Source organism: Vulpes vulpes, chromosome 2, assembly GCF_048418805.1.
Source record: "Vulpes vulpes isolate BD-2025 chromosome 2, VulVul3, whole genome shotgun sequence".
Taxonomy (NCBI): Eukaryota; Metazoa; Chordata; class Mammalia; order Carnivora; family Canidae; genus Vulpes; species Vulpes vulpes.
Genome location: NC_132781.1, coordinates 131,368,522 through 131,384,262, shown reverse-complemented (window position 1 = coordinate 131,384,262; position 15,741 = coordinate 131,368,522). Strand labels below are relative to the sequence as shown.

The window sequence follows — 15,741 nt, the reverse complement described above, 5'->3', positions numbered from 1 at the left end:
CTTTCTACAGAATGCCTTCTGTGTTCAGCAGGATTCTCTACTACGTGAGCTCTGGGAACTATTAACCTCAAAGCTCACTGGTTGTTTTTTGTATGACCTCATAGAGTTTTGCCTTAATCATATATGTGCATTTTGGTATTCATCAGAGTCTCCGGGGATATCTGTACAGATTTATGGATGCCTTTTTCTGTTTAGCTCCGTGCAGTTGGGACTCTGCTTTACAATTAGTCCAGCTGACCCAGCCTCCAAGAACTCTAGTCTGTCTCTTCCCTGTCCTTGAGGTCTCCATCTCTGATCCGTGTTTTGGAATGTACCACTAAACTTAACATGGGGAGCTTGTTTCTTTTGTTTCCTTTTCTCAGGGATTATGGTCCTATCTTATTGCCCCATGTATAGAAATAGTTATTGTATAAAATTCGTCCAGTTTTCTAGTCGTTTGTGGAGGGCGGGTTAGTCTAGTCCTTGCTATTCCATCTTTGTTGGAGTCAGAATTTCCTCTATTTTTAATAAGGTAAGAAACTGTCATTTAATTTTTTCCTGACATACAGTTATCAGATTATCCCAAATACCACATTTGGACAGATCATTCTTTCCTCACTGATTGGTGATGACATTTCTGTGATATATTAGTTCTGATGCATACTTAGGTGCCTTTCTAGACTTTCACCTTTATCCTGTTGGTCTTTTATATATTTTTATGGTAGCATCGAACTGTTTAATTATTACAGCTTTGTAAGAAATCTTGATTTTATGTCAGGTGAGTCCCTATTTTTAATTCCTGCCATTTATGGACATCGGATAACACCTTTTATCTTTTTCCCAATGAACTTTTTATCTATTTGAATTATTTGATTGAAGTAAGAAATGAAAGCAGGTTAGCCGTTGTAGTTCATTCTTGAAATCTTGTGTTCATCTACACAGTTGCTCTATCAGTGATATCTATATCAGATGAAATGCTCTTAAAATATAAGTTTTGCCTAAGGTATGCCTTTCACCTAGGTTTTAAGATAGTAACATTGTATATTAATAAGCAATTCTCACAAAGGCTTCTATAATCTTTAGGTAAATAAGGGACCAAATATCAAATGGCTGTCAAATGTTGTGATGGTTCTCTCATTGATGGCAACAAAGGCATCCACATTTTCTCTGCTAAAAAGTCAAGAAATATCTAATAAGAGTTGTTATAGGACCCTCTAACATTATCAGACATTGTTCTTTGTACCTAATAATAATGTGGACATGAGATTTTTTTTCCAGTGACCCAAAGAGTCATAATTGTGAGAGTCTTTCTGAATTATGTATGCAACTTGTATATGTGGATGATGATGTTTACATATATTTATATTTTTTCCATCCTCTGTAATGGAAACTTATATTTCAGTAAGTATACAGTACAGTTATGCAACCATTGAGGCAGTTAGGCTTGAGGAGGGTGTTCTTAGAGGATTTGTTACTTAGTAATACACCCATGTTGGGGCATTGTGGGATTTTACTTATTCTCTCATTATAGAGACCTAGAGCCAAATTTATGTCTGTGTACTACTGTACAATACATTTCTTAACTGACTTTTAAAATCTGCAAGAGTTGCTGCTGATTCATACCATATTTTCCACCCTGGTATTAGTTTTTAATGCTTTAATTCAGTAGTAGTAATGGTAGTAGCAGCAACCATCATCAGTGCTTTTAAAACTTTTACCTCACCTAGTCTTCCCCTTACAGCCCATGTGCCACCATCACAGTGCAATGATTTGGGTTTTTTTGCTGCTGGGTTAATGGGGATTCATGGAGGTTAAATGACTTGTCCAAGCATATACAATCAGTGGGAACTGGGACTTTAGCCAGATATTCTAGCTCCATTCCTAGCAAGGGATGGGTTATTGTCATTCCTTCATTCATAAATTCATTCATTCATTCATACATTCACCAAAGAAAATACTTATAAAACTCCTATGATCTACCAAGAGGTCTTCTAGCTTTGGAGGTATATCAATAAACAAAACTGACAAGAATCCCTGCCCAACTGGAGCTTATATTTCAGGAAGGCAGAGGGGAAACCATGATAGATCACAAAAAAGTAAATTCCATAGTATATTAGGAGGTGATGAAGTATAATTAGAAAAAATAGAGCAGGTGGGGGAATTAGGAGTACTAATTTTTATACATTTTGGGAGGCAAAAACAAATTTTTCTATTTTTATCTGATAAATTATATCAAAATGACAGATTTTGTTCTAAACCTTTCAACGTATGTTGCTTGGAACAATGTTCTACTTCTTGCCTCCCTTCCCACTATCCCAAGAAACAGTGCTGTAAAGGATGGCTAAATTGAATGATCAACCTACAAAATACACTTAATTCATTATCTATTTTAGCTGTAGTTCAAATCTAATGGTATCAGGAGTGCCTGGGTGGCTCAGTGGTTGAACATCTGCCTTTGGGTCAGGGTCCTAGGATTGAGTCCGCATCAGGCTCCTGGCAGGGAACCTGCTCCTGCCTCTGCCTATGTCTCTGCCTCTGTCTTTCATGAATAAATAGATAAAATCTTAAAAAACAAAACAAAACAAAAACCTAATGGTATTGTAGGCCTACCCAGTCGCTACAGTGGATTTTTTTTTCTTCTTGCTTTGGTAAAATATATTCCAGGCTTGGAGTGGGTGGGAAGTGGTTGCCAGGAGGTGTCAGGATCCTCATCTTTTCAAGTGACTTTTCCAGCTTGGATGTAAGCAACTCCCTCCTTTGATACTGTCCAGTATCGTGCAGCAAGGGCTTCCCTCATTCAAGTTATTGACAGTAGCTCCTTCACTGCCAGAGGCTAGGGCATTGTTTTGGGAGATGAGGGATTTTAGGGAGGAAGGGATCGGTAGCATGGCTTCTCTTCTTACAGGAGGTGGGAAATTGATAATGGGAATGAACTGCGGGGGGAATTTCAGCTGGCATAGTGACAGAAGGGAGGAAAGGGGAGTCCCTGGTTTAACAGGTGGGCCAGTGAGTTACTGGGATGTTTGTGAGTCAGAGGTGGCCTTTCATCTCCTTGGGTATATGTAGGTTTGTGTCGGTAAATTCTGGAGATGGATTTACCTACGCCTTCTCACTTGATTTCCATAAAACCTGAAATAGTTCTTGGATTATAGGCAAAGCTTACTAAATATTTGTTGGATAAATGAATGAAAATATGGTCGTCAACTTTTTTTCTCTCTACAGATTTGGTTATGTAGAACTGAAAGAAGGTCTAGTGATGATAAACAGCATTAGTATTATCAGTGAACATTTAGGTTTTAACTGGGTTGGGGTTTTTTGTGGTTGGTTTTTGTTTTTTTAGCTTGCACCTTTTTTTTTTTATTAGTTTCTTAGGTAGAAGTTAGTGATTCATCTGTTGCATACAACACCCAAGTGTTCATGACATCATGTGCCCTCCTTAATGCTCATCACCCCGTTATCCCATCCCCCCACTCACCTCCACTCCAGCAACCCTCAGTTTGTTTCCTAGAGTTCAGCGTCTCTTAAGGTTGGCCTTCTTCTCAATTTTCATCTTATCTTATTTGTTCTTCCCTTCCACTGTGTTCATCTGTTTTGTTTCTTAAATTCCACATATGAGTGACATCATATGGTATTGGTCTTTCTCTGACTTACTTCGCTTAGCATAATACTCCATCTATGTCATTGCAATGACAAGATTTCATTCTTTTTGACGGCTAAGAAATATTCCATTGTATACATATATTCTACATCTTCTTTATCCATTCATCTCTTGATGGATGGGCTCTTTCCATGTTTTGGCTATTGTGGAAACATAAACATTGGGGTGCATGTGTCCCTTTGATTCACTATGTTTGTATCCTTTTGGATAAATACGCTAGTTGAACTGGGTGTATTAAGGCTCCCCTCCTGCCTCTTTTTCCCTCCTATGCACACCCACTTCTTCAGGATCAAATCCAACCTCCTTAGTCTGGCATTAGAGGCCTACCAAGGTCTCATTTCTGTTGACCTTTCTAGCTATACTTCTCTGCCAAGCCTTTGCCTTTACAGCCTGTGCTGCAGTCCTAAGGCATGACTTATTATTTCCCTAATGTGCCCCTTGCAGATGTCTCTTGCAACACCTCTCATATTTTGCCATTTCCCTTTTTTTTTTTTAATGGATGTCTCCTCACAGCGCATAAGCTCTTTAAATTAGGGGACCTGGCATATTTTCATATTTCCAGGGCTTGGCACAGTTTCTGGCATATCGTAAATGGTCAGAAAATACTTAACTGAATGCCAAAGATGGTTTTACCTCCAAGATAGAGATTAGTGGGAGCTTGAAGAGGTTGGATATGGAACAAATAAATTGATGAAAGCAGTTTCATATTATTAGACGGCTTGGATGGGTGTGTCCAGGGACAAATGTGGTTAAAGGGAGCAACATATTAGAAAACTATAGTTTTTAGCACTGTTTTAGAATACTCTAATTCTGTTGGAATACTCTAGTTTGGGTGAGGAGAGATGAAATATAACATGATTAAATCAGTATACTTAGCTAGAAAAAAACAGCTTACAGAAAGGAAGGGTTATTTGACATATGTTGTTTGGAAAGAAGTGCAGCCATCTGGCGGTGGTCTGACTGTAGGCGTATCAGCCCCTTTATTCAGCCTATGAGAATCATGCCAGACAGTGACCCTGCTCATCCTGGGGACATAACAGGAGGGGGAGAATTAGGGCAGTCGTGGTGCATTCATGTCCTTGTTCATGCTGTCTTGGTCCTAGTCACTATGAGTGTTGAGGTTAGACTTAACCTGATCTTGGTTCAGTGGGAAAGAAGGCTGTGAAAATCTGGTTACATCTGTCAAGGGTGTGAGAGAGGCCAATGGCTGTGTTTGTTTTACATGTTTGTCATCCCTAGTTGATGGTTTATATTTCCTGTGCTGATTCAGTGGATCGATAATCAGTTGGCCCAGCATAGTTGAACAAGTAGATGTGTTTTATATAATTTTAATAATGTGTATTTTGAAAAATGTCAACATAATAGAGTCAGGGAGGCTATTGGTTTTAAAAGATTAAAAACATTCTTTTTCTTTAAATAGGTTTGTTACAGAAAGAGAAAATGGCTATTGAAGCATTTCAGATTTGCTGCCTCCTCCTGCCACCTGAAAACAGGAGAAAGTTACAGCTGTTGATGAGGATGATGGCAAGAATCTGCCTAAATAAGGAGATGCCATCCCTGTGTGATGGCTTTGGGACCCGAACACTGGTAGGTTGATCTCTAACACCTAACTTGACTTGAGTGTTTGGACTACAGTTCACCTGAGTATAGTTTTACTACCCTGGCAGTCAGAGCATGGTGCAAGGTGGGCTTGCTCCAAGAGCCGTGGCTTGGAAACCCACAGGCGGGATTATACTTTTGGTGTTGGTGTCTTAACCTAGTGTAAAGTGAAGAGTAAGGAGACATAGAGTCTGAGTGTAGAGCTACCTACGGCCTCCTGCCTGCTGTTACCATGGAGAAAAGTCAGGGTGGGCAGTCAGGATAAGTGTTCTCTCAAGAAAGTGACATATTCTCCTCCAGGACAGAAAGGGTTTGGAAGCATTTGTTACTATAACAAGTAGAAGAGGTGCTGCACATATAATGAGGCAGAGAGGAAAGAAGGAAAACAGAAAGTTGGACCAGACCACCTCGGAGGAGACAGAGAGTTTGTTCTTCTCTCAGGGTATGACCTAAGGGTTCATGAGTGAGGATATTGTTTAAAATATTCTCAGTTTTGCTTAAAAACATAGGTTAGCTTTCTACTTTGTCATGTCAACATGTCTTTTGAAATAGGGTTTATGTAGAATTTCTTCTACAGAATTTCTTCATTTTCCTCAGAATTGGAGGTCTTGGAGCAAAATCGAGACTTCATTGGGGTTTGAATCCTTTCCATATCCATATACCCCAAAGGGTCCTGTGGCCCAGGTTTAGAAGGATAGAGTAAGAGTAGAGGAGCATTCAGTGCCCAGTAGAGTGATTCTTGACCTTCTTTTTGGTTGAGAAGATGGTAATGGGGCTAATGGACCTTTTTGAAAACTTGAAGAATACTTTGCACCTATTCCGCAGAAGAATGCACGTGTAAAATTTTGGATCTAATTTCAAGACATTCAGATTCCCCTGAGTCCATAGTCCCCAGGTTAAAAATGTCTGTGTGTCTCTGTACATGTAAATGTGAGTGCAGATACAGTATCACTGGCAGTATGTTGATGACACAAAGTCTGATTAAACAGAGTTAGATGATTTTTTTGCTTATAGGTTTTGACATAAGATTGTCAGCAATAGGGTAGCCTGGGTGGCTCAGCGGTTTAGCGCCACCTTCGGCCCAGGGTGTGATCCTGGAGACCCAGGATCGAGTCCCACATCAGGCTTCCTGAATGGAGCCTGCTTCTCCCTCTGCCTGTGCCTCTGCCTCTCTGTGTGTGTGTGTGTCTCTCATGAATAAATAAATAAAATCTTAAAAAAAAAAAAGATTGTCAGCAATAAATTAGTAGGAAAAGGAAAAAAAAGTCCATCCAAAGGATAGTATTACGAATGGAATAGTTAATATGAATCCTATGGAAGCATAGAACATACTGTTTTTTCTATTTCTGCTTATTGTGAAGAGTTTCATCACTTAATGTATTATTAAAAAGTCTCATTGTTTTGTTCAAATGTGATTGTCAGATGTACACCCAAAATCCTAGAGAAGATAACAGTTAACTAGGAAAAAGTATAACAGTTGAGGCACATAGATTGTGCTAGCAGATTATTAAAAAATCAATAATGAAATAAGGATATTAGTTAACTAAATGGCTTTAAAGTACTTTGAACTTAAAAGTACTACATGATTCAAGTAATGGTGGTGATAATAATTTTCAGAATTCATTTATATATATTTAAAATGGTCTGTGAAGAGATGTGCTTTAAAAACTGCTCAGACAATCCTCTCTGCTGAGCCTCTGCGAGATGAGATGATGCACCTTCTGTTCACACTGGTTGATAAGAAGATCAGCCCATTGGGATGACCGGGTGTGGCCAGGTGCCAGAAAGGATGTGTGTACCCTGGGCTGTGGGCCATTTCTCATTTAACTAGTCATGTTTGGTTTTTGCAAATTAATTCAACACAGTTCAGTGTAGGAAAAAATCCTCATCTGTGTTTATTTAAAAAATACCTCCTCCTCTTTTTTCAGATGGTTCAGACATTTTCCCGTTGCATCTTGTGTTCCAAGGATGAAGTAGACTTGGATGAATTATTAGCTGTTAGGTTGGTGACGTTTCTGATGGACAATTACCAAGAAATTCTGAAGGTCCCTTTGGCCCTGCAGACCTCCATAGAGGAGCGTGTGGCTCATCTACGAAGAGTCCAGGTAAAGGAAGGGATTTTAACAGACCTTTAAAATTGCCAGCAGAAAGTCAGGTAAACTTGCTAGGCTTTTTGGGATTTCTAGCTGTGTAGGATTAAGTGAATGAATATGTACAAAGTGCTTCCAACAGAACTTGGTACATGGTAAGCGCTATGTGTGTTTGGTAATTTCGGAAATTTATGAAATGCTTATTTGGTTTGGTTATGTCAATCAGTGCTGCATACTTCTAATTGCAAATTCCTTAAATGATAGCCTGTTTGGATTTTAGTTTCCAAAGGAGTTAAAATGGGCCTTACCTGCTCTATAAAACTGTTGTGAAGAGTAGAATACTATACTGTAAAATCCCTAAGTGACAGATAGCAGGTGCTCTTTGAAAGGTAGCTATTATTGTTGTTATTGTTATAGTAAATTGATGCAAAAGAAATGTAATACATTACTATCACATGTGCTCCACAGTGGGGTGTGTATGTTGGCCTGAGAGAGCAGAAACTCTGATAGAGGCAGACAGAGGTCTGCTTGGCTCCTTCTGAATGAGTGGCCCTCTTTCTGCTTAAGCATTTTTCGAGGTTCCACAATAAAGGACCACTGAGCTGCTGCTCCTGAAGTATTATTGAAGTCAATAACTGTTCATGGTCATCACTGTGTAATTTAAAAATTAAAATAGGAGTGCCCGGGTGGCTCAGTCAGCTGAGTGTCTTGACAATACAACAAGAAATATTTCCTACATCACTAAATATTCTTGACTGACCCGAGGGTGGTTGAAAGCACAGACTCTGGAGCTAAGTGGTGTTTCTGTTCCTCGTGTACCCTTTATTGGTCCTGTGACCTTGGGCAGATTTTATGTGTCTCTGCTTTAGTCTTTACCCGACTTGTCTCTTTTCTCCTCTGTAACATGGGATAATGCTAGATAACACCTACCTCCTAGGATTGTTTTAGTGTTTGAATGGCTTAAGATGTGTGAAGTGCTTTGAATGATATTCATCACATAGTAGCCCCTCAGCTGATAGCTGCTATTGTTAATATTATTATCATCATTAGTTTTATATTATTCCACAATATTGTTATTGGTAGCATAGTATTCCATAATATGGATATATATCATAATTAATTTAAGTGCTTTTCTTTGGTTAATATTGAAATTGTTTCCATTTCCCCTCTATTTGGCAACTAACATATTGGTAAATATTTTTATAGCTAGGTTTTTTTCAGGGGAGATGATCCATGATTATTTTCTAAGAATATTTAGGGGTGGTACTGCATAGTCAGAGGCCATTTTTTTTTACCCATCCCTTCCCACCTCCCTTCTTAGAACAAATTGTTAGTTTGTTCTCTATAGCTAAGAGTTTGTTTCTTGCTTTGTTTCTCTTTTTATCCTTTGCTCATTTTCTTTTGCTTCTTAAATTCCAATATGAGTGAAATCATACAGTATTTGTCTTTCGCTGACTGACTTATTTCATTTAGCATAATACTCTCTAGCTCCATCCATTACATTGCAAATGGCAAGATTTCATTCCTTTTTTATGGCTGAACAATATTTCGTTGTGTATATAGGCCACATCTTTTTTGCCCATTCATTGGTGGATGTCTACTTAGATTGCTTCCATACCTTGCTTATTGTAAATCATGCTGCAGTAAACGTAGGGGTGCACATATATTTTCAAATTAGTGTTTTCATTTTCTGTGGGTAAATATCCAGAAGTGGAATTGGCTGGAACTTATGGTAGTTCTATTTTTAGTTTGTTGAGGAACTTCCATGCTGTTTTCCACGGTGATTGTACCAATCTTTATTCCCACCAACAGTGCATGAGGGTTCCCTTTTCCTCACATGCTTGCCAACATTTGTTATTTTTTTGTCTTTTCATTCTAGCTGTTTTGACTGGTGTGAGATTGAATCTCATTGTAGTTTTATTTTGTGTTTCCTGGATAATTAGTGGTGTTGAACACCTTTCCATGTGTTGGCTATCTGTAGGTCTTTGGAAAAATGTCTATTCAGATTATCTGCACATTTTAAAATCAGATTATTTGGTTTTTTGGTGTTGGGTTGTATAAGTTCTTTATGTGTCTTGGATAGTAAACCATTATTGGGTATATAGTGTGCAGATATTTTCTGCCATTTACAAATTGCCTATTTGTTTTGTTGAGGGTTTCTTTTGCTATATAAATCTTTTTATTTTAGTGTAGTCCCAGGAGCTTATTTTTGCCTTTGTTTCTCTTGCTTGAGGAGAAATATCCATAAATTTGTTGCTTATTTATTTATTTATTTATTTATTTATTTATTGCATTTTTAATGCAGATTCAATTTGCCAACATATAGCATAACACCCAGTGCTCATCCCATCAAGTGCCCCCCTCAGTGCCTGTCACTCAGTTACCCCAACCCCCCACCCACTTCCCCTTCCACTATCCCTTGTTCATTTCCCAGAGTTATGAGTCTCTCATGGTTTGTCTTCCTCTTTAATTTTTCCCACTCATTTTCTCTCCTTTCCCTTATAATCCCTTTTACTATTTCTTATATTCCCTGTATGAGTGAAACCATATGATGTTTGTCCTTCTCCAATTGACGTACTTCACTCAGCATAATACCCTCCAGTTCCATCCACATCAAAGCAAATGGTGGGTATTCATCATTTCTGATGGCTGAGTAATTTTCCATTGTATATATAGACCACAGCTTCTTTATCCATTCATTTTTGATGGGCACCAAGGCTCCGTGCACAATTTGGCTATTGGGGACATTGCTGCTATAAACATTGGGGTGTAGGTGTTCCGGTGTTTCACTGCATCAGTAGCTTTGGGGTAAATCCCCAGCAATGCAATTGCTGGGTTATAGGCAGCTCTATTTTTAACTCTTTGAGGATCCTCCACACAGTTTTCCAGAGTGGCTGCACCAGTTCACATTCCCACCAACAGTGCAAGAGGGCTCCCCTTTCCCCACATCCTCTCCAACATTTGTTGCTTCCTGTCTTGTTAATTTTCACCACTCTCCCTGGTGTGAGGTGGTACCTCATTGTGGTTTTGATCTGTATTTCCCTGATGGCCAGTGATGCAGAGCATTTTCTCATGTGCTTGTTGGCCATGTCTATGTCTTCCTCTGTGAAATTTCTATTCATGTCTTTTGCCCATTTCATGATTGGGTTGTTTGTTTCTTTGCTGTTGAGTTTAATAACTTCTTTATAGATCTTGGATACTAGCCCTTTATCAGATATGTCATTTGCAAATATCTTCTCCCATTCTGTAGGTTGTCTTTTAGTTTTGTTGACTGTTTCTTTCACTGTGTAGAAGCTTTTTATCTTGATTTAAGTCTCAGGAGTTCATTTTTGCTTTTGTTTCCTTTGCCTTCATAGATGTATCTTGGAAGAAGTTGCTGTGGTCAAGTTCAAAAAGGGTGTTGCCTGTGTTCTCCTCTAGGATTTTGATGGATTCTTGTCTCACATTTAGATCTTTCATCCATTTTGAGTTTATCTTTGTGTATGGTGTAAGAGAATGGTCTAGTTTCATTCTTCTGCACGTGGCTGTCCAATTTTCCCAGCACCACTTATTGAAGAGACTGTTTTCCGGTGGATAGTCTTTCCTGCTTTGTCGAATATTAGTTGACCATAGAGTTGAGGGTCCATTTCTGGATTCTCTATTCTGTTCCATTGATCTATGTGTCTGTTTCTGTGCCAGCACCACACTGTCTTGATGATCACAGCTTTGTCGGACAACCTGAAATCTGGCATTGTGATGCCCCCAGCTCTGGTTTTCTTTTTCAATATTCCCCTGGCTATTCGGGGTCTTTTCTGATTCCACACAAATCTTAAGATGATTTGTTCCAACTCTCTGAAGAAAGTCCATGGTATTTTGATAGGGATTACATTAAATGTGTACATACATTAATGGGTAGCATTGACATTTTCACAATATTAATTCTTCCAATCCATGAGCATGGAATATTTTCCATCTCTTTGTGTCTTCCTCAATTTCTTTCAGAACTGTCCTGTAGTTTTTAGGGTATAGATCCTTTACCTCTTTGGTTAGGTTTATTCCTAGGTATCTTATGCTTTTGGGTGCAATTGTAAATGGGATTGACTCCTTAATTTCTCTTTCTTCAGTCTCATTGTTAGTATAGAGAAATGGCACTGATTTCTGGGCATTGATTTTGTATCCTGCCACACTGCCGAATTGCTTTTGAGTTCTAGCAATCTTGGGGTGGAGTCTTTTGGGTTTTCTATGTACAGTATCATGTCATCTGCAAAGAGGGAAAGTTTGATGACTTCTTTGCCAATTTCTTTTCTTTTTTTTTTCTTAAAGATTTTATTTATTTATTCATGAGAGACAGAGAGAGAGAGAGAGACAGAGAGAGTGAGTGTGGGGGGGGGTAGAGATATAGGCGAGGGAGAAGCAGGCTCCATTCAGGAAGCCCAACGTGAGACTTGATCCCGGAACCCCGGGATCAGGTCCTGAGCCAAAGGAAGACGCTCAACTGCTGAGCCACCCAGGCGTCCCTTCTTTGCCAATTTCAATGCCTTTTATTTCTTTTTGTTGCCTGGTTGCTGAGGCTAGGACTTCTAGTACTATGTTGAATAGCAGTGGAGAGTGGACATCCCTGTGGTGTTCCTGATCTTAGGGGAAAGGCTCCCAGTGTTTCCCCATTGACAATGATATTTGCTGTGGGCTTTTCGTAGATGGTTTTTAAGATGCTGAGGAATGTTCCCTCTATCCCTACACTCTGAAGGGTTTGATCAGGCATTGATGCTGTATTTTGTCAAATGCTTTCTATGCATCTATTGAGAGGATCATATGGTTCTTGTTTTTTCTCTTGTTGATATGATCTATCACGTTGATTGTTTTATGAGTGTTGTACTAATCTTGCATCCCGGGGATAAATCCCACGTGGTCATGGTGAAAAATCTTCTTAGTGTACTGTTGGATCCTATTGGGCTAGTATCTTGTTGAGAATTTTTGCATCTGTATTCATTTGGGATATTGGTCTATAATTCTCCTTTTTGGTGGGGTCTTTGGTTTTGGAATCAAGGTGATGCCTGGCCTCATAAAATGAGTTTGGAAGTATTCCGTCCCTTTCTATCTTTTGGAACAGCTTTAGTAGAATAGATATTGTTTCTTCTTTAAACGTTTTGATAGAATTCCCCTGGGAAGCCATCTGGCCCTGGACTTTTGTATCTTGGGAGGTTTTTGATGACTGCTTCAATTTCCTCCCTAGTTACTGGTTCAGGTTTTCTATTTCTTCCTGCTCCAGGTTTGGTAATTTGTGGTTTTCCAGAAATGCATCCATTTCTTCTGGATTATCTAATTTATTGGCATATAGCTGCTCATAATACGTTTTTTTTTTTAACAGATTTTTTTAAAATTTTTATTTATTTATGATAGTCACACAGCGAGAGAGAGAGAGAGAGAGAGAGAGAGAGAGGCAGAGACATAGGCAGAGGGAGAAGCAGGCTCCATGCACCGGGAGCCCGACGTGGGATTCGATCCCGGGTCTCCAGGATCGCGCCCTGGGCCAAAGGCAGGCGCCAAACCGCTGCGCCACCCAGGGATCCCTCATAATACGTTTTTAAAATAGTTTGTATTTCCTTGGTATTGGTTGTGATCTCTCCTTTTTCATTCATGATTTTATTAATTTGAGTCTTTTCTCTTTTCAATAAGGCTGGCTAATGGTTTATCTATCTTATTAGTTCTTTCAAAGAACCAACTCCTGGTTTTGTTGATCTGTTCCACAGTTCTTCTGGTCTCTATTTCATTGAGTTCTGCTCGAATCTTTATTATCTCTCCTCTTCTCCTTGGTGTACGTTTTATTTGCTGTTCTTTCTCCGTTCCTTTAGGTGAGAAGTTAGGTTCTGTATTTGAGTTTTTTCCAATTTTTTGAGGGATGCTTGTATTGCGATGTATTTCCCTCTTAGGACTGCTTTTGCTATATCCCAAAGATTTTGAATGGTTGTATCTTCATTTTCATTAGTTTCCATGAATTTTTTTAATTCTTCTCTAATTTTCTGGTTGACCTATTCATCTTTTAGAGGGATACTTTTTAACGTCCATGTATTTGAGTTTCTTCCAAATATGTTCTTGTGTCTGAGTTCTAGTTTGAAAGCATTGTGGTCTGAAAATATGCCGGGGACAATCCCAATCTTTTGGTATCAGTTGAGACCTGATTTGTGACCCAGTATGTGGTCTATTCTGGAAAAAGTTCCATGTGCACTTGAGAAGAATGTGTATTCAGTTGCGTTTGGATGTAAAATTCTGTATATATCTGTGAAATCCATCTGGTCCAGTGTATCATTTAAAGCTCTTGTTTCTTTGGAGATGATGTGCTTATAAGATCTGTCATTTGTAGAAGGTGCCGTGTTTAAGTCTCCTATTATTAGTGTATTATTATCTAAGTATGTCTTTACTTTGGTTATTAATTGATTGATATACTTGGCAGCTCCCACATTTGGGGCATAAATACTCATGATTGATAGGTCTTCTTGTTGGATAGACCCTTTAAGTATGATATAGTGTCCCTCTTCATCTCTTACTACAGTCTTTGGGATATACTTTATCTGATATGAGGATTGCTACCCCTGCTTTCTTTTGAGGACCATTTGAATGGTAAATGGTTCTCCAGCCTTTCATTTGCAGGCTGTAGTTGTCCTTAGGTCTAAAATGAGTCTCTTGTAGACAGCAAATAGGTGGGTCTTGCTTTTTTATCCAGTCCAAAACCCACGTCTTTTGATGGGATCATTTAGCCCATTCATGTTCAGTGTAACTATTGAAAGATATGAATTAGTGTCATCATAATACCTATTCAGTCCCTGTTTTTGTGGATTATTTCTTGGGGCTTCCTCTTTCTTTTACAGGGTCCCCCTTAGTATTGCAGGGCTGGTTTGGTGGTCACATATTCTTTCAGTTTCTGCCTATCTTTGAAGCTCTTTATCTCTCCTTTTCTGAATGAGAGCCTTGCTGGATAAAGTATTCTTGGCTGCATGTTTTTCTCATTTAGGACCCTGAATATATCCTGCTGGCCCTTTCTGGCCTGCCAGGTCTCTGTGAAGAGTCTGCTGTTAATCTAGTATTTCTCCCCATAAAAGTTAGGAATCTCTTGTCTCATGCTGCTTTAAGGATTTCCTCTTTATCTTTGGAATTTGCAAGTTTCACTATTAAATGTTGAAGTGTTGGGCAGTTTTTATTGATTTTGGGGAGGGTAACCTCTCCATCTCCTGATTCTGAATGCCCATTTCCCTTCCCAAATTAGGGAAGTTCTCAGCTATGATTTGTTCAAATATGCTTTCTGGCCCTGTCCCTCTCAGTACCCTCTGGAACCCCAATTATAGATAGATTCTTCCTTCTGAGGTTGTCATTTATTTCCCTTAACTTTTCCTCATGGTCTTTTCATTGTTTTTCTCTTTTTTCCTCAGCTTCCTTCCTTGCCACCAACTTGTCTGCTCTGTCACTCACTCTTTCCTCCACCTCATTAACCCTCGTCGTTAGGACCTCCAGTTTGGATTGCATCTCATTTAATTGATTTTTAAATTTCAGCCTGATTAGATCTAAATTCTGCAGTCATGAAGTCTCTTGAATCCTTTATGCTTTTTTCCAGAGCCACCAGTAGCTTTATAATTGTGCTTCTGAATTGGCTTTCTGACATTGAATTGTAATCCAAATTCTGTAACTCTGTGGCAGAGAGTACTGTTCTGCTTCTTTCTTTTGTGGTGAGTTCTTCCTTCTAGTCATTTTACTCAGTGCAGAGTGGCTGTATGAGTGGGCTAAGTCAGAATATCAACCTCGACCTAAATAAACCCTAGATGATTCTGCCGAGGTCAGAGACCAGAAATTGAAAACAAAGATCACAACTAAATTAAAGCTCACTAACGTGAAAAACAAATCTTAAAACAAAGTAGTAAAAAATAAAAGGCCAAGAATCCCAAAGAAGAAGAAAAAAAAGAAATGAGAAAAAAAAAGAGAAAAAAAGCAAAAGTAAAGAGAAAAAGAAAAAAAGGAGAAGAAAAAAAAAGGGAGGTGGGACTGGGAGATGATGGTGGTGATGAAGTTGTATTGGAGGGAGAATGTAGGCTTCCTGGGGTATGAGAGGGTGATCCTCTTGGTTTTGAGTATATTAAGTTCTGTATGTTAGAAGATGTTTAGTCCCAAATTTGTTTAAACCAGAAATACTTGTAGAGAGACCCATCATTGACCTCCAAAACATAAATGAGATAAAAGAGGGAGGGCAGAATAGGAATGAAGAATCTCACAGAATGAACCAGCACGGTATACCACTTGGTTCTGGGTGCATGCTGGTCATGTCTTAGAAGGAATCTCACAGAATGAACTGGCATGGTATATCACTTGGTTCTGGGTGCATGCTGGTCATGTTTTATTTTTATTTTTTATTTATTTATTTTTTAATATTTTATTTATTTATTCATAGAC

General features: G+C 38.8%; 1 protein-coding gene across 1 annotated transcript in view; it reads left to right on the top strand.

The window, feature by feature from the left end:
- Positions 1–15,741, top strand: part of DEPDC1B (DEP domain containing 1B) — an 86,652-nt gene that overhangs the window by 64,777 nt on the left and 6,134 nt on the right. Inside the window, exons 8-9 of the mRNA XM_025983517.2 lie at positions 5,058–5,224; positions 7,165–7,341. Coding sequence (XP_025839302.1) covers positions 5,058–5,224; positions 7,165–7,341 — 344 coding nt within the window. The remainder of the gene's footprint in view (positions 1–5,057; positions 5,225–7,164; positions 7,342–15,741) is intronic.